General features: G+C 55.3%; 1 protein-coding gene and 1 long non-coding RNA gene across 6 annotated transcripts in view; one reads left to right on the top strand and one right to left on the bottom strand.

Moving 5' to 3' along the window:
- Window positions 1–985: 985 nt before the first annotated feature.
- CPNE2 (copine 2) overlaps window positions 986–24,992 on the bottom strand; it is a 55,348-nt gene continuing 31,341 nt past the window's right edge. For 3 of the 5 annotated variants that reach the window (XM_059904074.1, XM_059904076.1, XM_059904075.1), the window contains 11 exons: window positions 24,701–24,784; window positions 24,318–24,407; window positions 23,226–23,324; window positions 22,611–22,697; window positions 20,787–20,846; window positions 18,799–18,932; window positions 16,604–16,658; window positions 11,739–11,790; window positions 10,163–10,296; window positions 2,769–3,005; window positions 986–1,421 (listed from right to left, as the gene is read on the bottom strand). In XM_059904074.1, coding sequence (XP_059760057.1) covers window positions 1,314–1,421; window positions 2,769–3,005; window positions 10,163–10,296; window positions 11,739–11,790; window positions 16,604–16,658; window positions 18,799–18,932; window positions 20,787–20,846; window positions 22,611–22,697; window positions 23,226–23,324; window positions 24,318–24,407; window positions 24,701–24,784 — 1,140 coding nt within the window. In that variant the 3' untranslated portion in view covers window positions 986–1,313. The remainder of the gene's footprint in view (window positions 1,422–2,768; window positions 3,006–10,162; window positions 10,297–11,738; window positions 11,791–16,603; window positions 16,659–18,798; window positions 18,933–20,786; window positions 20,847–22,610; window positions 22,698–23,225; window positions 23,325–24,317; window positions 24,408–24,700; window positions 24,785–24,992) is intronic. The other 2 variants (XM_059904077.1, XM_059904078.1) reach the window with 2 other exon arrangements.
- On the top strand, window positions 7,116–21,609 carry LOC132353134 (uncharacterized). Its single transcript, XR_009498957.1, has 3 exons — window positions 7,116–7,144; window positions 19,328–19,490; window positions 21,450–21,609. It is a non-coding gene; the product is annotated as an uncharacterized LOC132353134 (long non-coding RNA).

Raw genomic sequence — 24,992 nt, 5'->3', positions numbered from 1 at the left:
GGAGCTAAGTTCTGGCTCTGCCTCTAATAGATTCGATTAGCCTCTCTGCTTGTTTCCTCATCTCTGAAATGGTCACAGGCAGGGGCTGGTGGAAAGGTTCAAGATTATGCCTGTAATGTGCTTAATAGGGAGCTGGAAACCTAGTGCTTAATATGAATGTTAGTTGTTGGTTGCACATGAGCCTGTGGCAAAGGGGCTGACTGGAGCTCTAAGGAGGAGGTAGACAAAAGAGAAAGATGTGTTCTTTGGAGGAGAGAAGGGAACAGGCCAGACGGCTGGGGTTTCAGAGATGCGTCGCCTAGCTGGTTTCGTGAGGTTGGGCCCAAGCCCGGGGTGGGGTGTGCGATAGAAACCAACGGCTGCTGCAGGGACAGAAGCAGCCCTGTTTAGCATCCTGAAGCCAGAGAGGCTTTCACATGCTGCAGACCACAGGGTGTACTCCAGTGCCTGGGAGACCTGCAGGAGGAGCAAATGGGTGGCAGCGACTGCCACTGCTGTGGTGGGGTAGGGTACATAAGACAGCGTGGACCACGAGGAAGAAGGGTGGGGCACCGTGTGCTGTTGGCTGGGCCAGCATGGGCTCTGCTGGGGCCCAGAAGGCTGGTGAGGGCCCGTGCATTTCATTGCCCCACAGATATTTATTGAGCATGTACAATGTGCCAAGTTCTGTGCCAGTTTAACAGCTGCATTACTGTTTATGTGGAATGCATGTCCCCAAGTAGAAGTGATTATACCAATTTCACAGGCTTGCTGGGGGGAAGGGGTTTTCATGTTTCCTTTCCCAGATCAGTGAGCCCATCAGGTCCCAGCTGAGGAAGGAGCTGACACAGGGACATCTGAAACTCCTTTATTACCCTGAGTATAACAAGTAGAACACGGTCACAGTATTAAAAAAACAGAGCAGGAATTGGGTGCAGGCTACCACACAGTATGCACCGGGGACACATTCCTTTGAGTCTGCAGCTAGTTACTTGGAAAAAGCCAGTTATGATTGTAAAAATTTTATTCTCTTTAATAACAATTCCACTAAAATTATACAAAGTACATTCAATACTTAAGAGTGGCAAGGGTGGGGAGAGGAGGAGAGGAAGCCAGTTTGGCCTGGAAGTATCATCAGTCGACTCCAATAAAGGAAGCCCAGCTGGGCTGGAGGAAGTTGGGGGTGGAGGTCCGGTTGTAGAAAATAAAAATGTGGATCAGTTTAAAAGAAAAAAAAAAAAAAGGCCACCCACAAGGAAGCAGGGTGAGCGTGCATGTTCCTGGGGAGGGTGGGAGGCCCAGCCGGCATGCTGCTGCTGGGTGAGGGCTGGCACTCAGGCGGGCTCCGAGTTGGTGGGGGGCAGGTTTTTATGCTTGAAATACTGAACAACTTGTTGGGGCAGCTCTGCCAGCACAGCTTTCGCCAAGGTCTCTTTTGCCGCCTGCAGGGTAGGGTGGGGAGAGGAGAGAGAAAGGATCACTGGATGAAGTGGTGAGGGGCACCATGCCCAGGGAGCTGGTACAGAAGGTGTCCCTGGAGGACAGAACCAGAGCAGAGGGCCAGAGCTGTCTAAAACTAGCATTCCTCAGCCCAGCCCAGGCCTGAAATCCCACCCTTAGCAGTGCTTTCCTTCACATTAAGTGTAACTCTTACCTGAGCACTCGAGGTGCCTGGGAGTAACGTTTCAGGATGAATTTGTCTATGGGAGACTTTTGGGGGAAAGAGATGGTGGAGGTGAGCTGCACAGCCTACTCATCTGGCAAACATTTCCTGAGCACCTTCTTGGCTGGTATTAAGGGGTTGTGACTGTCTGATTCACTGCTCGGCACCCAGTCACAGGCTGGGCACACCAGGAGCTCGTTCAGTGTCCATGCAGTGCCTGGGTGGCCAACACCCAGCATTTGTCCTCAGGAAGCTCACGCTCCAGAGGAAGGAACTGAACCAGCTCAGGCAAACCCAGAGGGTACTGGGCAGAGATGTGAGCACCAGTGGTTACAAATCGGAGTGGCCAGTTCTTGCTGGGACTGGCTCCCAGGACCTGAGCCACAGCACCCGGAGGCTTACAGCTGCGGCAGCTGAGGCCAGGAGGAAAGGTCAGGGACTTGCCCAAGGCTATACAGTGTGCCTCTGGTCAAATAAAGCTAGGCCCCAGGCTGGCATCTGACAGACTGCTCCATCTGGGGCTGCCTGCGGGCCCAGCTGCAAGGGCAGCAACCAGGAAGCTACTGCCAGCCTCCTTGTAAGCAGACCTGGGTCACCTGCAGATAGGACCAGAGCCACCTCCAGGAGCAAGGGAGGCCACCAGTTCCTCCTAGAGCGGCCCTCAGGGAGAGGAGGCCATCCTAAGATGGGCCTTGTTTTCCACCTGAAGCGAGACGGTTGGCGAGGTGTGATTTCCAGGAAGGCCCCTCACATCTCTGGGCCTTGCTCCCATCTCTTTCTCCTGGAATGCTTTCCCCCGCATGGATGACGCCGACTTCTGATTCAGGCTTAGAGGGTAGGTCCTCCGGGAACCCCTGTCCTGGAGCCCCAGTCTGGACTGGGCACTACTCCCTTGAGTTCCGTCAGCTTGCTGAAGCAAGTGCTCACGCAACTGTCATATGGCCTCACCTGGGGGCAGGGCCTCGCATGGGAGGGTAGTAGGCTCTCAGGAGGTGAGTAGTCAACAGAGCTGAGGGTAGAGGAGCCTAGGATTGGGCAGACAATCCCAGCGCCTTCATTCTGGATTATTAACTATGGTTGTTGGGGTCCTGTAAGCGCCTCCTCCCCAGCCCGGGCCCACACTCACGTTGCGGAATTCTCGAAAGGGCACGAACTGCACGATATCGCGGGCTGCCTCCTCCCCTGTGTGGGAGCGCAGCGTGCGGCTGTCTCCGTCCAGGAACTCCATGGCAGCGAAGTCGGCATTACCCACGCCCACGATGATGATGGACATGGGCAGCTTGGAGGCCTGCACCACGGCGTGCCGCGTCTCCTCCATGTCGCTGATGACACCGTCCGTGATGATTAGGAGGATGAAGTATTGCTGCGGAGGGGGTCAACAGGCACTCAGCACAGCCCTTGGCCTCTGGCCACCCTTCCCCTCCGTCCTTTCCCAATCTCCCCAAACCCTCTGACCCCTGGGAGGAAGATGGCTCGTCTCCCCGAGCTGTTGCCGAACCCCAGCCACCTCCCTAGGCAGCCACCTCTCAGTGCTTGGGCCCTGTAGGCCTCTCCTCCGTCACAGCTGGAGGCACAAACTGCTCTCTTCCTCCTGCCCTGTGCAACATCAGACTCCCCGGCTTGGGAGTTTGAGAGCCCCGGACTCCAGGCCTGGCTCTGACAGTGGCTACACCGTGGGACTCTGGGGAACTGACTCAATTCGCCGTGCCTCAGTTTCTTCATCTGCAAAGTGGAAGTTCCTGCACCTCTCAAAGAGACCACGCCGGGCGTGTGGCAGCAGCTCGGTAATCGACAGCTGCATCTGTGGCAGAGTGAGGCCCACGGCTGTTGAGGAATATGCATTCTGGCTTGTGGACTCTGGGAGCAGCCTCCCCTTCTCTGCTCCACCTTCACGTGAACACCTGTGACGCTGCTCGTTCCCCATTAGCACAGCCGGCCTCAGAGACCCCTTGCAGGAGCTAAGCAGATCATCTAGGTCAGTGCTTCTGGGATTGTGGGACTCTCTGCTGGCAACAAGCAGACCTGGGGGCACACCCCAGACACAGCATCCGTCACAGTGGGAAGGGTATTGGTTTTGCAGTGGTCTTTGAATTCTACAAACTGCAGCCAGGAGGAAGTCGCAGTTTGGTGCTCGTGTGTCCCACTTGCTAACCTTCCTTATTAAAAAAGAGAGAAAAGGCAGGAAGCTCAGAGCTCCAGGGACAGCAGTCTCTAGGTAGACTTTGATACCACTGTGCAGCCTGGTGTATTTATTTTTATTGTTACTCTCTATGGCAAGTGATAAGTAACTTTTCCCTTACAGTGGGTTATAGTTTCTCTATAAAATTATTTACATGAAAAAAATAATTAGTGTAGGTGACAGGTGGCCATAGCATAGACTGTGGAGGTGGGGAGTGAGTGAATGAAGTTCAGGAAGTCTCACTGGATGATCTGTGGGCAGAAGCCCCAGCATTCCTAGCTGCCTAAGACCTCATTTTCAACTTGGCTCTGTGCTTAGCACCCTCTGGCCCCTTTTGGGGAACTCAGTTTTCCCCATACATAAGATGAACAGAAAAGCCCTTGTGGTCCTAATGTTCTCTGTCTGGGGCTTCTGCCTTCTCTTCTGACCCTTCTGATTCGCAGGAGAGGAAATGGGGACCCAGACTAGTCAAGGTCATGGAGCTAAAAAGAGAAGAACCAAGCCAGCCCCCAAGATAGCATCTGGCCACCTTCTCACCCAGCAAAGCCGTCTGCTCCCTGGGAAACATACAGAGACCACAAGTTCAGCCATCTAGGATGCCTTGCTCTCCTGCCTGTCCCCCAAGCACAACCTGAAAGGAATGAACCGTGAGGAGGTACGAATGCCACCATCCTAACCCCCAGCCCTCGACAGCAGTAGTCCAACTCCTCCTGAACTGTGCCTTTAAGAGGCCGAAAGCTTGGCTGGAGATGGATACCTGTTGCTATGGAGATGGCAGCCTGAATTCCTGTAGTGGAGGGCTGCTGCTGTCAGTCCCCATTCCTGGGGTTGAGGGGCACCTCATAAGCTCATCCAGACCCTTGTCCCCTCATAGCCCACCATCATCCTGGCCAGCACCCCTTCCCTAAGTGGCCCTCTAACCCCACTTCCATCCCACCAAAAATAGTCCATGGCAGTATTTCTGGGGCACCTAGGCTGGCAGGAGGGAAGGCGTTGAGAGGCCTAGCAATGAGGACAGAAAAGAATACTTGGCCTTGGGTGACAGGCCTCACCACTCGGAGTGGGACTGGTCTCCAAGCCCCCTCCAGCTCAGATGGCTATCTCCCACCCTCCTCCCCACATGGCCCTCTTGGCTCTCCCTTTCCACCAGCCACGTGTCTACATTAGGAAACTTGGAGCATGCAGGCCAAGGCCTCCCTCACAGCCTTGTAGCCTTCTTCCCCATGGCCTGGGTTCCTGCAGAACAGTAGGCACCAACTGAAAAGGTGAGTCATGGTGATGGTGACCACACATGCTCCGTGTCATCCTCACGCTGGGATTCTCCTTTTGGAGGTTGGGGAGACAGGCTGAGAGAGGTTCAGTGACTTGCTCAAGGACTCACAGCCAGGAACGGCACAGTTGAGATTCAAGCCCAAGCCTTAACTCCAAAGTTAGGGCTCTTTCCACAATGGCATCAGTGGCCAGTAGCTGTCTCTCCAATAGTGGGGCCTGGCAGGGAGAAGCGAAGTGCCGCTGACAAGTCCTAGGCTTCATGCCCATCCCAGGCAAAAATGAGATTGTCCAGGAGCCTCTAAGGTCTACTGCAACCCCAGGGGTCCATGATCCCATCCCCAAGACAGATCAGAGGGGAGGTGGCGGGGTTGGGGGCGCTGTGGAAGGGGAGAAAGAAGGGTGGAATCAGGCAGGAGGAGGTGGGAAGGGCCTCTGCTGTCCCCATGGATAGTCCTGGTCTACCCTACCCCAAGCTTTCCCACCTCCATGCCTTTCCTGGTTTACTTCCTTCTGCCTGGCGTACCCTCCCCAGCCACAGCTCCAAGACCTCTCTGGGCGTCTACTCCTCCATCCCGAGTGAATGCGAAGGCTCCCCCAAGCCCTGAGCTCTGCTTTCGCTGCCAGCGATTACCTCTTGGGGCGGCTTCTCTGGATACTCCTCTCCCCCCACGCCCTAAGAGCTCCTCAGGGCAGCCCCCGCCCCCCACACCTCTGCATCTCATGGGCCCGGCTCCCTGTGCGGGCTCCATGAACACAGCCAGCTGCTGCCAGGTCGAGCCCAAACCCCAAATTTCCAACACATTTCCAGGACAGAGTATCTCTAGCATTTACCCAAGAGGTTCTTCAGGCTTCTAGGGCTGTAAATAGCCACCTCCCCTAATGCATTTAACATGTGATTTGATTTATAAGAAACTGACTTGACCACGACAGTTCCAGGCAGAGTCCGGGGAAGCTGCACTCATCCCTAGCTTATTTCTGAGAAGTTGGCTGCTGAGGGCCCTGGGGAGTGGAGGAAAATTTCCAGGGTGCGGGCTGCTTCCCAGTTTCCCCTCCACTATGGCACCAGTTGCCTAGGTAGCCAACCAGCAATGGGCCATGGATGGGAAGGCCCAAGTCACATGGGTCAGAGCAGAGGGAAGGATGAGGCCCCACAGTAGGAGTCCCCTGGTACCACCCAAACCTCTTAATACCTTTCAGTGACTCCCCACTGCCCTTAAGAGAAAATCCAGATTCCTTACTGGCTTCAAAGGCATCTGTGGGAGCTGGCCTACCTTCTCAACCTCACCCACCCCTCTTACATCACACTCCTTCCCTTAGTTACGCCACACACCATGCCTCCAAGCCTTTGCCTATGCTGTTTCTTCTGCCAGGGACACTCTACACATGCACATGCCCACACATACACACCCTTTATGAGACTAACTCTTAAGCATCCTCCAAGTCTCAGCTTGGACATCACTTTTCCAGGAAGCCTGCCCTGAGCCCTCTGTCTGGGTTAGATGCCACCTTTATAATCCTATAATTCCGTCATCACAGTTTTAATTGGCTGGCATCACAGCTGCTGTTCCTGGCCTGGCTCCCCACAAGACCACAGGCCCTGGAAGGGCAGAGGCCATGGCTTGCGCATCATGGTCTCCCTAGTGCCGCAGAGAAACACACGTGGTAGAGATGAGCTGCGTGAATGAATGGCAGAACACAGGCCTGCCTAGAGAGATGCTTCCACCATCTGCTCTTGATTTCCTGTGCGTGGGTGTGCATGCATGTTCGTGTGTTGGGGACAGGGAGGATGAAGCCACACCAAGTGTTTCCCAAAAAGCAGCTGTACGAAAGCATCAGGTAACGCACAAATTATTTCCTTTTGCGTTAGGCCTACATGGGCTCAGCATCACCAAATGCCAGCCCAAGAGGTGTCCTAAGAAGATTCATCCGCTCACGTTTATTAGGTGCTATTGTGTGCCAGGCGCTGTGCTGAGCAATTTGGATGCCGAGCTGGTTGAATCCTTGCAATGCTTCTATTAGGCAGGTACTATTCCATCATCCTCATTGTACAGGTGAGAAAACTGAAGTTCAGAGAGCTTAATAAGCAACCTGCTCTGGGTCACACAGTCAGGAAGTGCGGGAGCTGGGGTTTGAACCAGGTCAATGGGCCTCCAAACCTTGAGGCATCCCCACCTTCAGTGCACGGTGAGATGGACGGAGTAAAGGCAGGAGGTAGAGAATTATCTGTATCTTCTTGGACATCAGAGTAGGAGAGGCCAGTAGAGACCCCTGGCTCGCCTCCTGCAGCCCAGAGATGCTGGCCCAAAGTCACACAGCTGGGGTGGGTGACAGCGCTTCCCCAGGCTGAGGGAGCCAGGGAAGGCTGCCTCCTCAGGTTGGGAGGACCTGGTCACGACGAAAGCGGCTGGGGTATTGTGAGGGTTAGGACTGGTGAGGATTAGGACTTGTTCACAGAAAGGGCCCAGTTCTTCCCTCTGGAGGGCCCTCAGCAGTTGTTCCCCAGAATGCAAAGACACCTTCCTGGTGGTCCCCAAGTCCCTCCAGACTTAGGATCCAGCAGACACAGGCCCCTTCTCCCCAGGACCTCATCTCCTGCCCAGTCCTGCCCCTGCCTGGCAGGTGAAAGAGCCCGAGAGGAACACTGGGCTTCATTCCTGCTCCGCCCCATTTTTTTCCCTTAAACAAGAATGCAGGCCTTTCTTCCATCCCTCTGAAAGCTGGTTCAGGCAGATAAAAGTCTGGGCGGGACAATGGCCTGGCTGGCAGCAGGCATCCAAACGGTGTGCAAGCTGAGGGGCTGCTCCTCACTCTGCCCTCTCCATCCAATTCTAGCCCAGCACCCCAGGAATTTAACAAAGCCACTCCCAGGTCCTCCCCAGTTACTGTCCCATTCAGATGGGCTTACTTGTCCCATTTCATAAAGGAAATAGGCTCAGAGCAGGAAGGGACTTGTCTCAGGCCCTCAGCTGCCACCACCAAGGCCAGGACTACAGCAAGTCACGCTCCCTGAAGCAGAAACGACCAGGACCATCTTCCTTCAATCCGACATCGTGCACTGACCTCCCTCCTGTCCGTCACTGGCATCTGCCATTCCCTCTGCCTGGGGGGCTCTTCCCAGAACTCTCTGCCACTCTCTTCCTCATCCTCAGGTCTCTTTGGGTACCAGCTGTTGTGTTATCACATTTAATCCTAACACCACCTCCTTAAGGTAGGTCCTATTAGTATTCCTATGGTACAAATGAGGCTCAGAGAGGGTAAGTTTTACCCAGGTCACCCAGTGAGGGATGGGCAGGGGCTGGATTCAAACCCTGGCAGGCTGACCCCAGGACCCCCTTTCCCACAGACCCTCTGCTGCCTCCCAATCAGACCACATACTGCTGTCCTGCCCTCCCCAGGCTGGCCCTGGTGTCCTCTTCTCTTTCCCATAATCTCCCCTTCTTTTATCTTTGTCTCCATCTTCGGGAAGGCAACCTCTACCTCCTCAGTGACCGAGCAGGTGCCTCCCTCCTCTGGGCAGTCCCAATGGGACCAGGTCCCTTTCCTTCTGAGAGAGGCCCTGGCTGAGTCACCTCCTCCCAGCTACTCGCACAGTGCACAGCACACGACAGGGGCCAACTTGAATCCATCCGTTCCCAGAATATGAGCGTCTGCCACAGCACAGGCCACCAAGTAGATGACGGACCACACACAGACACAGCCTGGCCCTGTGGGGCCGAGAGGCCAACCAGGGAGACACCCAGTAGACAGAAACGCGGAGTATGTGAAGGAGATGTTGCCACCGTCATCAGAGTCCAGACGGGAATAAACAGAGAAGGCAGGAGATAGGCTTCAGGTGGGTGGGCAAGGAAGGCTGCAGGGAGGTGGCGTTTGAGGGACACTGAGGGATGGGACAGAGCAAGCCAGGGAGAGAGGAGAAGAACCTCCAAGCAGAAGAGACGGCAGAACAAAGGATCTGTTGGGAGACAAGCTTGGTGTCTTTGAGGGATAGGAACAAGGTCAGTGGTGGAATGGTCACAAGTAAAGGAAGGGGTGTGGGGTTGCGGGGAGGAGAGGCCAGGAGGGGGTAGGATCTGATGTGCGCAGTTAAAGGACCCTCTAGCAGGAGCATGGATAGGAGGGCCAAGAGGGGTGAGGGGCGGCCGTGGTGTCCAGTGAGAGATGACAGTGGCCGTGGCAATGGGGAAGCAGGCGAGTTGAGGATAGTATTTTGGAGGCAGGGTGAAAAGGACAGTCAGCAAAGGACTTCAGCACTTGTGCAGCAACCCTTTCCTTCCAGGGGAGGAGGAAGCCCGGACAGGGGCAGAGGCTGTGGCTCGGGGGCCTGGTCAGGTGGGAGTCGGACCCACGTCCCAGCCCGGGCTCCACCACCCTAGGGCCGAGTGCCGGGTTCCCAGACTTGGCTCAGCTCCTCGCGGCAGTAGCCCTGGGGCAGGGGCTGGTGGATGGCGGGCGAGGTGGGCAAGGTGACCCTTGGTGACTCCAGCACTGGCACTGGGCCTGGAGCTGGGTGCAGGGAGAGGACCTGGGATGCAGCTGCCCAGGATGGCCGTTTGCCGTATATTCCAGATGCCACACAGCAGCCCTGGCAGCCTCAGGCTTGAGCCTCGTCACTGAGCGCCGGACCCGGGCCAGACGGTTCCAAACCCTTCAGCGTGAGGTGGCAGCTGCTCTAATGGGAACTAGGTGGCCCAGAGGGTCAGCCTGAGGGCTGTAGGGACTACAGTCTCCGGGTTTCCCTCTGCCTGGAGGCATGCACCATTAATCACAGCCCCTATTTCCTACTAAGCACCGAACGAACGGAATTGCTGTCTGTCCTGGAGTCTGTGCTCCAGGAATCCAGAACCAGTCAAGTTGAGCTTCTTCCAACCCCCTTCCCATCCCTGCTGGTAAACTAAGGTGGAGAGGCCGGGGCTCACCTAGGATTTTAGAACAAGGGGAGGCAGAACATCCAGCTCGCCAGCCAGCCCCATGGGTGGGTAGGGTAGGAAGGACAGACCTCCATCTGGCAGGGAAGGCCCAGCCTGTGCCAGCCCTATCCTGCACGTCCACGCCAGTGATCACCTACTCACCATGGCTGTCTGCTGCTGCGTGGCTTGGGCCGCAAACCGGGCCACGTGGTTGACGATAGGCGAGAAATTGGTGGGACCATAGAAGCGGATGTGGGGCAGGCAAGCCGAATATGCCTGGGCGATGCCGTCCACGCCTGCCTCGGGGAGAAGACTCTGGATCAGCCAGGTCCTCCCTGACCCTGCACCCACTCTCATCCCAATTGCTGCCCACCCCAAATGCCCCGGCCGTGACCAGTCTGTGCCCTGTAGTACTGGAAGCTCCAGAGGGCAGGGCCAGAGTGGTGTAAAGAGCCCTGAACGTGGAGTCTGACCTGAGTTCCAATTCCTGCCTTTACCACTTCTTAGCTGTGGGACCTGGGGGAAGTTATTTAAGCCTGTTTCCTTGTCTGTCAAGGAGACTAGTAATCTACACCCTTGGGAAGCTGGCAGGAGGGTGTCCAGCAGGCTCCTCCCAGAGAAGGGGCGGGCAGAACCTGCAGTGACACTTTGGGGTCACACGGAGCCACCTGGAGGTCCATTCGGGACACGCTATGGCTTCTCAGGGTTGCTGGGGGAACTGAGATGCTTGCACAGCTCTGCAGACAGTAGGTGCTCTGTAAATAGCCACTGTTACAAGGCTAAGAATACCCCCCCTGCCCTGCTGTCCTGTCCAGATGGCCTCTGGCCAGAGATGAGGTTGACCAATCTGAACTTGGATAAAACATCTCTGCAGACCTGCTCCAAGCCAGACAGGCCCCAGCAGGAGGACAGGGCCACACTTTCAGCCAACAGAGGCCCATGGCTTCTGAGTCACAGCATCATCCCCATCGTGGTGACTTGATGCATTTCCCTTCCAAGTACAAACCTGACCCAGCTTCAGGGATTCCCAGGGAAGGTAGATGCTACACCCAAGGCAAGTCCTAGGCTGAAAGCTCTAATGGTGTCAGGAACCACCCTCTTCCATACCCACCTGGGAGCCCCTTCTCTTTCACTGTTTCTTAACTGACTCTGGGAGGCTCAGAAATCCTCTTAGGCCTGGGGCAGGGAGAGCACAGACACCACTTCCGCTGCCTGCCCCTCCCTCTTGCCCAGCACCCCCGCCCAGGCCATGCTCAATCCTTAGGTGCCAAGGCTCCCTGTGGAAGGTGGGGAGAACAGGGTGGGGCAGGACAAGGCTGGGCCCTCCCAGTGAGGGCAGAAGGGAGGTGAGAGGCAGGTGTGTAATTTGCTGCTCTCACCTCCTCCTGGTCTACACAGGGCTTTCTGTCAGTGCTTCCCTTAATTCTCACCTGACCACCCAGTGAGGTGAGCTACCCTGGTATCACACCTCCTTGAGGCAGGTGAGGAGGCAGAGGCCCAGTGGGGTGCAGTGATCTCTCCGAGGTCACACAGCCAGGAAAGGGCAGCAGCTGGCCTTGAATCCAGGGCCACCTGACTCCAAATTCCAGCTTCTCCCCATCTGCCACCCTGAGCAAGTGCGAGGGGAGGGGAGGGGAGAGAAAAGAACAGAAACCCGTACTCCTCCCCCGCGTCTGCCCAGGGAGATGGCCAGGCCTGGCGTAAACCCAGGGCAGAGGCAGGTGGGCTTGACACTCACCTGAGCAGAAGGGGTTGGTGGGGTTAAAGTTGATGGCAAACTCATGGGAGACCTGAAATGCAGAGAAAATGATGAGCTGAAAGCCTCCTGGCCTAAACCTGGGCCCAGGCCCACCTGCTGCCAGGCAAGGCTCCCTCTGAGGGAACCTGGCTCTTTGCCACCCTGACCCCAGGTCAAGGCTACTGATACCCCTACATCTGCTTTCACCTCCACTGCTGGGTCTGACCCACAGAGAGGCCCAACCACCCTCACTTCATAACAGAAGAAACAGAACCTTCCACACCACCCCAATCTCTTCTGGGGGGTCAGGGCTGTCTATGCCTCCTCGCCCCACTATAAGAGTCCCTAGGGACTTCCCTGGTGGCGCAGTGGTTGAGAATCTGCCTGCCAATGCAGGGGACATGGGTTCGAGCCCTGGTCCGGGAAGATCCCACGTGCCGCGGAGCAACTAAGCCCCTGAGCCACAACTACTGAGCCTGCGCTCTAGAGCCCGAGAGCCACAACTACTGAAGCCCGCGCGCCTAGAACTCAACAAGAGAAGCCACTGCAATTGGAAACACGTGCACTGCAACAAAGAGTAGTCCCCACTCACCGCAACTAGAGAAAGCCCGCAGGCAGCAAGGAAGACCCAAAGCAGGGGGTGGGGGGTGGGTGGAAGAGTCCCTGAGTAGGGTGGAGGTGCATCTGAGGGTGGCGGGCTCAAGGAGCAGTTGGAGTGCTCCTTCGTCACCTGCTTTCACTGTGGTGGGGCTATAACTAGAGTTCCACTTCTTCGGGCCTTGAGTGCTTTTCCCCATCCTACTAATAAGCACGAGTGCTTGGAAGGGAGCCCACCTTATGCCAGCGAGCCAAACTGGGGCTTAGCTGACAACCCACTTAGAGCTGGACTGGGGGATCAGGAAGCATAATGGGGCCAGAAGGGCAGGGAATAGAGAGCCCTGTCCCAGTTCCTGCAGACCCAGCCCCTAGCCCGGGGGCATCATCAGAGGCTGATCCTGCATACTCCCGGATGCCGCTGGCCCACAGAGGGACTGATAACTAGACCCCCATTCAGGACTGTGGGTCAGACTTTGGTGGCTGCAGAACCTAGGGCCTCAGGAGAGGCCAGAGCTCAGATGGGAGGACCACCCTCCCTCCCTCCCCTGCTGCCTCCGTCAAAATCCCCACTCGGCCCCTTCCCTGTGAACTGTGTGCCACAGTCCACGTTCAGGACTTTGCTAGCATCCCCTCACTCCCTTGCAACAATCCAACGGAGGAAGGCCTGGTATTACTCCCTTTTTCTGATGTAAAACTGAGACAGAGAATGGACCAGAATGTTCCCACATTTACTGAAGGGGAGAGTTGGGACTAGAACTGAAATCAGGCTGCCTCCTGAGCTCACAATCCATAAACCCACTAACCCGAGAAGGTGTTCCTCTCCTGAGGAGTTTAAATGGGAGGGTGAAGAGATGCCCAGGGGGAAGGGACCCCACCCTCAGAGGCTGGAGGAGCGCTCCAGTCCAGGCGCAAACGGTCCCAGGCAGACGCTTTAGCTCCGAGACACTGCAGGGGGGTGCTGGGAGGCCCTACCAAGCCCAGCATCCGCATTTTACAAGTAAGCTGACTGAGGCCCAGAGAGGGGAAGCCAGGTGCCGAGGCCACACAGAAGAACAGACCTGAGGCCCAGGCCCCTCAAGCCTGGTAAAGGGGTTGGGCTGCTGACCTTGGGGAGCCCTCCTGGGCCAAGACGGGAAGGACTCAGCAGAGGAATTCACCCCAGCACTGCCCTGTGCCTAGCAGCCTGAGGAGAAGACCCCCACCTGTTCAGGGGAATGGGCTTTTCTGTTCTTTGCTCCCTCAGCCCTAAGTGCTTGACATGGAGCCATACCCCTGATGCCCCTCTTGGGCCCTGTTCCTGCCCAGGGACCCTCTTCACCCTGTCCCCAGCCCGGGCTCCAGGTGTGGGGGCTGGAGGTCCTTGTTGCCATGGAAACTTCATGAGCCTCTATAGTGACTATGGGGGGGGGGGCTTGTACAGAGGGGGCTGAGAGAGGAAAATGGTTGCCAGGGAAACAGGCCTCCCTTGGGCCAACGACTTCCTGCAAAATCAGATTTTAGGAGATTTTAGAGACCAAGGGGGAAAAGCCCCCTCCTGATAGGGACGGATTAATATTCTGTTTTCTCGGCCACCCAAATTCCTCATTCTCCATTTTTTTCCTCTATTAAGGGGAGAGTGGGGTCTGGTGGTCAAGTGGGTGGGGCTGTGGGTGGTTACCCATCTACCCTGGCGGCCTCCCAGGTCATCTACTCCACCCAGCAGCTCCATTTCACAGGTGGAAAAACTGAGGTTCAGAGGGGGCCAAGGAATGCCCAGGTCACACGAGTGAGCCACAGCAGAGAGGGGACCAGATCCGGGGGACAAGAGTTCACGTTGTCTGTAGCAGCCCAGCCTCATCCCACACTTGCTGCCCTAGTTTGCCCGAGAAATGCCAGCAAACACGACAAGCTTCCTGGAGGCCACCCCAAGCCGATTAGGGGCCCCTGGGGACTGGCCAGCCACAGGTCTTTGCCCTGGGACTCCCTGCTGCTTTCTGATGATCAATGGTCCTGTTCACCCCACCTGGCCAGGCCCAGCCCATGGTCTTGAGTTACTTAAGAGGCTGTTCCCTCTGGTCTTGGCAGGGCAGTGGATGGTGACATGGAGGGAGTCGAAGGGATCTCAGAGTGACCATCCCCTCTGAGCCTCAGTTTTCCCATCTATAAAGTGGGGAGAGTCATAAACTGTGCTCCTCTCCACCCCAGACCTTTGTGCAGGCCTGTCCTTCAGCCTGATCCCTCTCTTCATCTGACTAACTCTGGCTCATTTTGAAAGGCCAATGTTTCCTGAGTTCCTCAGCCACTACCCAGGTCAGGGGTCCTCTTGGGGCTCACCTGGACCAGGCCCAGGGAGGGACTGAGGTCCTGAGGGCGGGCAGCCGAGTGGCACGCTCCTGCTAGCTCCTTCCAACTTCCCACACTCAGAGAACCAACACCTCTGTCTGCTCAGGCCACTGGGCCCCAAATTTACTGTCAACAATCACGTACTGCATGCCTGGAGCCAGACACAGCAAGAAGGAGACAACGTGCCCTCCCTGAGACAATGAGCAAATCAACACATACAGAGTGACCACAAAGTTCCGGGGCAGGGAGGAGGGGCCCCACGTGCGCACGCTCAAGGTAGTCCTAGAGGAAATGATCTCTCGGCTAAGAAGCAGCAATGGGAAGTCAGTGAAAGGGGGCAAAAGGCCAGTGGAAGACCACATGTAAAGACCCTGAGGTAGGAACGAACAGAAGAAGGTTCATGTGACATGGCAAGGTGAGTTAGAATGAGAGGGAAGGTAAGGGGCCGGGAGGGGCCAGGCCTGGCCAGCTCCAGCAGCAGGGGGAGGTGGGATAGAGCATCTGCCCTTTCCAAGCCTCGTTCCAGCATCCCTCCTGGCACCACCGGGCACTCCAGCCTGGCCAAGCCCCAGCCTCCCCAGAATTGCCCTGTGACATTTCCAAGGAGGCTTTTGCGCAGGAAAACATCTCATTCAGCCAGAGTTCTTTGAAAGCTGGCTGGTGTCCTAGCAACGAGATCGTGCTGGGCCTGGCTGCACCAGCCCGCCCTGCCCCCAGTGGCATCACCATGTCTGCCCAGAGGCCCAGCTGTGGTCCACAGGGTCCTGCCCCTTACCATACAATGGCCAGCAGGCCACAGAGCCACTCCCTGAAATTCTAGGTGAAAACTGCCCTCCCCGGATAGGATGGGAGGGGAACGCTCACTCTGGAAACAGCATGTGGTACAGCAGGGTAGACAAGAGGGGCCACTGGCTAAGACATGTAGATTTAGGAGTCCTCTATGCCCACAGCCCCAGGCTTCTCATCAGAAGGGTAGCACATTCTGAGAATAGACATGAGAGTCCACCTGCCCAGTTGGAATTCAGGCTCCCTGTTTTGAACATAACCTTGGACAAGTCATTGAGCCTCTGTTTTTTCACCTGTAATGGACATTGCCCCTTCTCTCCAACCCTCCATCTTGCCCACCATCACCCCAGCCAGTCCCCACTCAGCAGCCAGAATGAACCTTCAAAAATGCCAATAACAAACACCCCATGTAGACCCACCCATTGCTTGCTGCACGGCTGGCTCCCCACCTCTCCAGCCACATCTCTCTCCATCCTGCCCATCTTTCATGGAGAGTTCATCACGCCCACCTTCTTTCAGTTCCTCCAACCACCCTGCTCCCTCTGCCTCCCAGACTTTGCACAGGCTATTCTCTCTGCCCTGAACACTCTACCTGCCACGTCACCACCTCAAGTCACTCTGCAAACTCCTACTCTCCTCTCCCCTCTTGGCTTAGACCTGACCTCCTCCAGGAAGCCTTCCTGATACCCCCAGGCCAGGTTGGGGCCCTCCTCTAGGGACCGCTGCCCCATTCAGCACTGATGACACTGCCTGTCTTTAGGGCTGCCAGACAGAATACAGGATGCCCAGTTAAATTTGAATTTCAGATAAATAATAGATAATTTTTTAGTATAAGTATGTCCCAGACAATATTTAGGACATACTTAAACAAACTTTTTATATGAAATTCAAACTTAACTGGGTATCCTATATTTTTATTTGCTAAATCTAGCATCTTCCCCACCTGACTGGGGTACCAGGGGACAGATATCATAACTTATTCCTTGTTCTAGCCCCACTGCCTGCGTGACGTTCAGGCTAAGAAATGCGTGTGCGTTTGTGGTAAACGCAGAGAAGGCAGGGTGGCTGGGCCATAGCCCAACCTTTCCAAAGCAGATCCCAGAGAGGCCATACACACAAATCCCATCTCAGCCAAAAGGAAACAGTCTGGCTTCACTTACCTTCCAGTCTGGGGGTAACTGCGCCCCAAAGCCCAGAGCTGGAAACATCTTATCACTAATCAGAGAAAGGAGAAAAAATTACTGTGAGACAACCAGACAGGGGCCTCATCTACCCACGCTCACCCTCCCAACCCCCTACCCAGGGCTGGGCCCACTCTGCCTTGCACACCTCCATGGACAAAAAGAAAAAGCTCACCACCTCTAGAAAAAGCTCTGTTTGAATGATCTATTGAGCCCAAACCCACTTCTGGGTATCTGGTGAATAAGAGGCTTGACCCCCATCTACACCTATGGCAGACATCGCTAATCAACCACAGCACTCCTAAACATGGACCTGGGTACAGCTCAATCCTTCTCAAACAGGGACCTTGGCAATCACTAAACCACAGTCATGACGCAAGTGAAATGTATTGGCTGTTTCTTGACGTCCCTTTTATGGCTGGGAAAAATTCTAAAATGAGAACACCGGCTTGGCGTTCAAGACCCTTCATCATCTAGCCCAAGAGCCTAGTCTCATTTTCTACCTGCTCTCCCTCATTCCCCACTCCCCCAGCCCTGGCCACTGGCTACTCACTGTTTCCCAAACACACAGGGCATCTTCATGCTCCAACTTCAATCCTATTGCACCCCTTCTTGAACTACCTCTCCCCAGTCTGTTCCCTGTGGTAAACTCCTACTCATCCTCTAAGGCCCAATTCAAATGGCCCATTCTCTGTGGGTTTCCCTGAGATGCCAGGATGTCTCTCTCTTTGGTGCTTCCATAGCTCCTGTCTCACATGTAAACCGGTCTCTTGGAACCCCAGTGATTTCTTCCCTATCTTCCTCCTCGAATGGGAACTCCCTGAGGGCAGGGACTGTATCTCATTTGTTCATTCATTCAACATGTATTTATTGAAGAATCCTCTGGCTGCTGTGTGGAGGACAAACTGTCAGGGACTAGGGCAGAAGCACGAAGACCAGTGAGGAGGTTACTGAATCGCTCTGGGCAGGAGGTGATGGTGGCTCAAACAGGCTGGTAGCAGTGGGGGTGGGAGAAGAGGCTGGATTCAAGCATATTTTGAAAGGATTTCCTGAAGGAATGATGGGGGAGATGAGGGAAAGAAAGGAAGTGAAGGGTTTTCAGTGAGTGGTAGTGCCTCTCCCTGAGATGGGGAAGAGGGTAAGAGGGGTAGGGGTGGGGCAAGTGTCTAGCAACGCCTGAATGCCCATGAGAAGGCTCAGCAAAGGGGCTGAGTGGGCAGCTGGATACAAGGGTCTCTGGAGCAGCAACAGCAGGCTCCTCCACCGACCATGCAGGTGGGGACTTCCACCTCCCCTGCTCTGCATGCCGTACCTCTCTTAATGTGGCCTGGGGTCACAGCCACCCCTTAGGCCCTGAGCCCCCTGGGAGTCAGAAGCTGGACCTTAGGCTGCCTCTCTCAAGGAGGCTGAAGTGCACACAGGATTCCTGAGCCTGCTCTTGTTCCTACCAAATCTGTGGGACCTGCTCCTTTCTCCCCTGCTCCCCATGTGTCCTCCTGGTCATCCCACACTCTGACCTGGAGGTCCGAACAAGCACCACCTGTGACAATGACACCACAACCCTCAGGTGACTTCTAGATCCTCCAAGGCCCTCTTGACTTTGCATCTGGCCCATCCTGTTGGTGGCCACACCCTCTACACAGCTTTCCCTGACTCTCCACTGTCCCCCCCCAACCCAAAGATCTCCAGGAAGCGTGGTCATGGGAAGAGGACCCACACATGCTGGCTGCTCCTCTGAAGTTCCCAACAGGAGTGAGACTGTTAGGCCATTAGGTGGCGGGTACAGGAATCAAAATGTCTGGGTTCCAGTTCCTTGATCTGGGTGACTTTGGATAAATTCTCTATCTACATCCTAGGCCTGTTTTCCCTCAGCTCTAACAGTGGAGGTTGCAGCAATAGCAGACATATTTCATTTTCTATCCTGACTCATTTTCTTACTCGGTGTACTGTGTGGAGAAGGATCTCAGTATGGATCTGGGCTCAGTAAGTCAGAGATCAGCAGTTGATTAGCAATGTCTGCCACAGGTATAGGAAGGGACAGTAACTGCATCCATGTCCTATGCTACTCATTCCTAGGTTTGTTGATCTCTGGGTCCCTTCTAGCTTTGAAAAGCTGAGCTTCCCAGGATGGATGGAGCCCAAGCTGACTAGTCAGAGTCCCTCCCCAAGCTTACCTGTCATAGTCCTGAATGATCTGCCCAACAGCCCAGATGGCTGACAAATATTCATTGGTGCCCATGGGGTTGATATAGTGCAAAGAGGAAGGGTCGAGAGGATTTCCATTGGAGGCTGTGAAGTCTATCCCAACCTGCAGAGTGGGGGAAAAGGCCACCCAGTGTAGCCAGAGACTCCAGCTCCCTATCTCACCTCCAGGGAACAGACAGGCTGATAGGACACAGGAAGCCCACTTCATCTCCCAGCCCTGACCCACCCTTCCAAAAGATGGTCCAAAACCTGGAAACCGTCTGACTGTATTACTCCTCTGGCTCTAATGCCGTCTGTGGCTCCCTATTGCCCAAGCATAAAGTCTATTGCCCAGATGTGATACAAAGCCAACTTACAGCCCCAAATTCCTTTTCCCCCTCACTGTCCCAAACCCACACACTCATCTGCTCCCATTTCCAGGCCTTTTTTCATGAGTTTCCCTCTAGCTGAAGAGCCAGGCCACCTCGTCTCCCTATCTAATTCTCCTCCAATTTGCAGGCCCAATTCAGATGCCACTGCCCCACTGAAGCCTTCCCAGACACCTTGCCCCCGCACCAAGCCATCTCCCCATCACCCCTCAGACCACCAAGGGGCACCAGGACCTGGGGCTGCCTGGTAGGGCAGTGCCCACCTTCCCAGTCAGACTGGATGATCACTGCAGGTAAGACACATGGCCCTGGAGTCAGGCCCAGGGCTGGGCACAGAGCACCAGGTGGGTGCCCCACAGGGAGCTGGAGCTGGCGGGTGGGCAGGGTACTGGGCTCCACCTGCTCTCTCAGCCCCGAGGGAATTCCAGCACAGAGGGGCGGGCAAGACTGCCCAGCTGGGGAGGACTAGGAGAGGGACCCAGGGCATGAGATGGCCACCTGAGAACTCAGTTAGGATCAGTCAGGGACTCCTGCAGGGGCACGGCCTGGAGTCTGGCACACAGGAGGTGCTTGGTATCATTTCCTGAATGAACACATGCACGCAGGAGGAATAATAGGGCCTGGCCTCTCTGCAGGGGAGGGGGGCTGTGGTGACCAGTGGGGTTACAGGTCAACAAGGCCAATCCCCTGCGCCTCCTTATAGTCCTGCAGATGACTTCCAGCCCCCATGGGATCAGAAGTAGTGATAGAGAGCAGGGAGGCTAGGTGGGAGGTGGGCAGAGTATGGGACCCTGGCGAGTTCTCCCCTGGGCTTGAGGCCTCCCTTCAGGTGAGGAACGGGAGAAATCTATGGGGCATACACTCCAGGCCACCAGCAGAGTGACAATTCATTCTTCCAATGAGCATATACTGAGCAGGTGCTATGTGCCAGGCACTGAGTGATTCACCGAGGGTGGAGGGGAAAAAAAACAAAACAGTGGCCCCGCACTCAGGATACCCCCAGTCACTAGTCGCTAGTGGGACAGGGACAAGTGAAAAATACTTAAGAAAATTCAGAGTGGCAAGTGCCCTGAAGATAATAAAACAGGAGAAGTGACAAGAGGAACAGGAGGCATCGGGGGAGGTGACCTCTGTGTCACAGCCTGCAGGATGGCAGGGCAGCAGCCAAGAGAAGGTTCTGGGGAAGAGCATTCCAGGCAGTGGGAACAGCAAATGCAAAGCCCTGAGACAGAGCAGAGCTTAGTGTGTTGGGGGAGGATCAGTGTGGATGGAGCCGAGTGAGCAAGGATGAGGGCACAGCAGATGAGGCAGGAAGGGAAGTGGGGAGGAATTTGAGGAACTTGGCTTTTTTTTCCTTTGGAGGAAGTGTAACCAGTGACACTCTGAGGGCTGGGCAGCCAGGCCCTGACCTGCAGCTAAGCTCTGACTCAGGCCCATCCACCTATACCCTCTCCTCTGGGCCAGACACACCCCTTGCCCTGGGGAGGATCCTTCCTGAAGTTTATCCCAAGTCCCTCCTGCTGCAATCACGGCCCAAGCCCTTAGGGAGGATCCTCACTGGGGTGGGGTGGGGTGGGGGAGAGCCTTACAGTGAACATGAGCTGGCAGCCTCCCAGGATGTAGTCCAGGAAGGAGTAGTCCCGGTTTATCTGGAAGGAATCAGAGGGGTGAGTGGGCCCGTGCCCTGTACCTGAGGGCTCGCCTTCACTTGGCCACACTCCACAGACGACCTTTGGGGAGTTGCTGCTCTGTGCCCTGACAGGGGTCAAGGAGGCGGAAAAAGGCAGATGGACCTGATCTGATTACAACAAAACCCAAATCCCTCTATAACGAAGCACTCAGAGCAACGGTTACCAATAGGTGGGACACACACACACACACACACACACACACACACACACACGCATGATGAGTCCAGGCAGTGTCCCAGGGCCCAGTGTCAATCATACCTACCAATTACATGACAGAGAAAGTCTCAATTTGTTGCCATTTGGTCCTTAAGCCTCTCTAGCCCTTACCAACCTCGACTTTGAACAGAGAGAGGGGCCAGGCCTCTGGCTCAAGGCCTTCTACTGTAAATTAATAATTAATAAAGCTGCTAAAACATTGTTTGTTTGGATGGTCTTTGCCTCCTTTTGGCAAAGGATACTGGCCTTCCAATTTTGGTGGCGTTAGAAAGGTTACTTTCAAAATAAATGTATTTAAGGGTTTCCCTGGTGGCGCAGTGGTTGAGAATCTGTCTGCCAATGCAGGGGACACGGGTTCGAGCCCTGGTCTGGGAAGATCCCACATGGCGCGGAGCAACTAGGCCCGTGAGCCACAACTACTGAGCCTGTGCGTACTGGAGCTTCTGCCCCGCAACAAGACAGGCCGCGACAGTGAAAGGCCCGCACACCGCGATGAAGAGTGGACCCCGCTCGCCGCAACTAGAGAAAGCCCTCGCACAGAAACGAAGACCCAACACAGCCAAGAATAAATAAATAAATAAATAAATAAATTCTAATACCAAATATTTAAATAAATAAATAAATAAGTAAATGTATTTAAGTAAAAAAGACACCAAAATGGGGGGAGGAGGGGCTGAATACAAAACATAATAAGGCAGGTGGAAGAAATCATGAAGGGGGATGTGAATGACCCAAGTTTCAGAAACAAGGACCCAAAATCATGATGCTGCAACCTGCCAGCTTAACTTCTACAGGGCACTGCTACGTTGTGACCTCACTGAATGCTCACGTAAATCCTAGTCTCCAGACAAGGAAACTGAGGCCTGGGGTCGGTCAGCTGGTAGAGAGTGCCAGGACTTGGAACCTTCAGGCCCAGGGTTCTTGCTGCTCTGGCCTGGGCTGCCTTCCTTAACGTCCTACCCGATTCCAGCAGATACGTGGCCACCAGATATCCAGGGGGGCCTGGCCCCTGACCTCAGCCTGGCCACTGCCGGTGCAAACTTCACTGTCTTTGTGGACTTCAGTGGCCCCAGTTACACCACGGGCCAGTAACCTCAGCCCTCACTAATGTCACTGCCAGAGGAAAGGGCACCCTGGCGTGATATCCTCTCCCCCTCTGACGCTGAACATGCAGTGGGCAAGCCTGGGAAGCAGTAACTCCCTGTAGTTACCCTCCAACAAGGAGACCCTGGAAGGTCATCTCATGCCCTCCCTGACTTCCACACAGGAATGTGATATGAGACTAACACTTTACATGCTTTACCTTGTTAACCTTCCCATTCTATAGATGAGGAGACTGAGGCCCAGAGAGGTTAAGCTCAGGTCACAGAGCCAGGATATGGCAGAACAAGGATTTGAACCCAGGCCTTGCTGGCTCCAAACCCAATGCTCTGTCTCTTCTGCAGTGATATATCTCTGTGTGACCCCAAACCGGGACTGTGCCCCATGCCACCCACGCTGGCTCACCTTGCAGGAACGCAGGATAATGATGCCCGAGTTTTTATAGTTCTTCTTCTTCTTCTGCTTCTTGGGGTTGATACACTCAAACTCCCGCTGGGCAACACAGGAGAAAGAGGAGCTCAGCTTGGGGCTTCTGTGGGGACTGACCCTCCCCTGGGCCCCAGAATCTACTCCATAGCATTGACCAAGGGGCAGCATGCCTCCTCCAGGAAGCCCCCCCAGAAATGGTTCCTGCCACCTTGGGCTCATGCCAAGCTATATCTGCCCAAGGTCAGAAGATGTGCATCTGCCCTCCATCCCCAGACAACTCATCCACGTCATGTCCACTCATGCACCCAGAACTGTCACCCAGAGCCTGGCTTCTCAGAGTTAAATAGACAGCTCCCGAGTACTCACTATGCACTAGGTACTTTACCTGTTTAATCTCATTTAATTCCCACTCTATTCTTCTGCCTCCACTTGACAGATGGGGAAACTGAGGCTCAGAGAGATTAAATGTCTTGCTCAAGGTCATAGGGCAGAGAGGTGGGATCCGAGCCCCAGCCTGCCTGATTCAAAAACCTGTGCCCCTTCCCCATCCCCTGCTGAGGTCCTGTGGTCACGCACATGTGCACATCTTACCGGGATGCCGTCACGAGCCTCACACATCTGTGACACCGAGGTCTGGAACTCACCGATGAAGTCATGGCCCCCATCGTTGTCATAATCATAGCACATAACCTGGAGTGGGTCCAGCGAGGTCACCCCAGAGCTGCCCCACAGGAGGCACTCGCCAGCTCCTCTCAGCTCCCTGAGCAAATCCCATGTCTTTTTTGGGGGGTGGGGGCTCCCCCTCCCCACCAGATCTGACTAGCTGGCTTGGGATGATGCCGGTAGCTCCTGAACTGAACTGCCTCCTGCAGGAAGCCTTCCATGAGTGCCGGGAAAAGGAGAAAGGGTGCCTGCTCTAGTAATGGAGCCCATTCCCTCTGGAGCAGGAAGCTGCACACCTCCCACATGTGACACTGGGCTGATAATCTATCCTGGGTTGTGGCCCACCTGGCCTCATGGGCCATGGTCTGGAGTCCTCCCTAGACTGGTATTTTTTTCCTGAGATGGGCACAGAAGTCCCAGCTTGTTATGCTCTCTAACTTAGCAGCCATGACACTCCTAGAAGGAAGGCAGGAATTGTTGTACCCATTGTACTGATGGGTAAACTGAGGCCCTGAGTGGGAAGCACTTTCCCAAAGTCTCACAGTGGCAGTAGCAGACCCAGAACTAGAACCCAAGTTTCCTGGTGCCCTATCTGGGGATCCCTACATGGTCTCGGGGCCTCACCCCACCTCGTCTGCTCTCAGACACGGCCCCTGAGGACTTAGGGCTTTTAGAGACTAGTAATCATCACCTTCATCACAGCAACAACACTTGGTTGTTTCCAAGGTGATTCTGCATTCATTATCCTAGCTAGCAGCACACAGCCCTCCGGGAAAAAAAGAGCAGTCACTCTGTTCCCATTTTAGACAAGGGAATCACAGAGATGAGGGCCCTGCCCAGATCACTCAGAGGGTCAGGCAGACCTGGGACAAGGACTCAGGTCTCCTGCCCCTCCCCCCACAAGGGTTCTTTTTCCATCTTAATAAGAAAGAGCTTTGCCAAGGCACCCCCAGGAAGCCTCAGGTAACCAGGAGGCTGGAGCTGGTACGGTGGGCAGCAGGGTTCTCATAGCCCCCTCACCTGAATGGGCTTTTCCATGTCCCCATCACACAGGGACACCAATGGCACAGTGAATGGCTTCCACACGGGGTCCAGCGTGTACTTGATCACCTGCAGGACAGTGAGGGGCAAGGGTGAACTCAGGCCCAGGGCCAGTACAGCTCTGGGGTTGGGCCAGCCCAATGGGACAGGGAGTGGCAAGGTGGAGAGACCCACAGCCATGCCTCTGGGGATGGAAGCGAGCATCCCTGTGATGCGGAGGGAACAAGTCCTTTAGGGGCCAGCTTGGGTTTTCCTGTGTACCGCAGAACTGTGACTGCCTAGCCCCGTCCTGAGCTGTCGGGTGTGGCCGGACGGACTACAGACCCACTGGCTCAGAGACTCCTGGAGCCCCACACACCCACCTCAGTCCTGTGGACCAGCATCCACTTGCCATCACCTCCTGGTTTATAAAACTCGAGAAATGGGTCTGACTTCCCAAAGAGGTCCTGGAGGAAGCGGGAGGATGTGGGTGAGGAAGGCATAACTGCACCGGATTCAGATGGGGTGGGGGTGTGGCCCCGCTGCCTCCCACACCTGGCGTCAGGAGTGAGGGCTGTGGGCAGAGCCAGCCTGGCCCCTCTCCCCTCAGCCTCTGCAGGGCTCAGCAGACGCCCAGGGCCGTTGCAGCCCCGTGGGACCAAGCAGCAGCCCCAG

Source organism: Balaenoptera ricei, chromosome 19 (genome assembly GCF_028023285.1).
Source record: "Balaenoptera ricei isolate mBalRic1 chromosome 19, mBalRic1.hap2, whole genome shotgun sequence".
Classification (NCBI taxonomy): domain Eukaryota; kingdom Metazoa; phylum Chordata; class Mammalia; order Artiodactyla; family Balaenopteridae; genus Balaenoptera; species Balaenoptera ricei.
The sequence above is the reverse complement of the archived record's forward strand: the minus strand, read 5'-3'. Positions and strand labels throughout refer to the sequence as shown.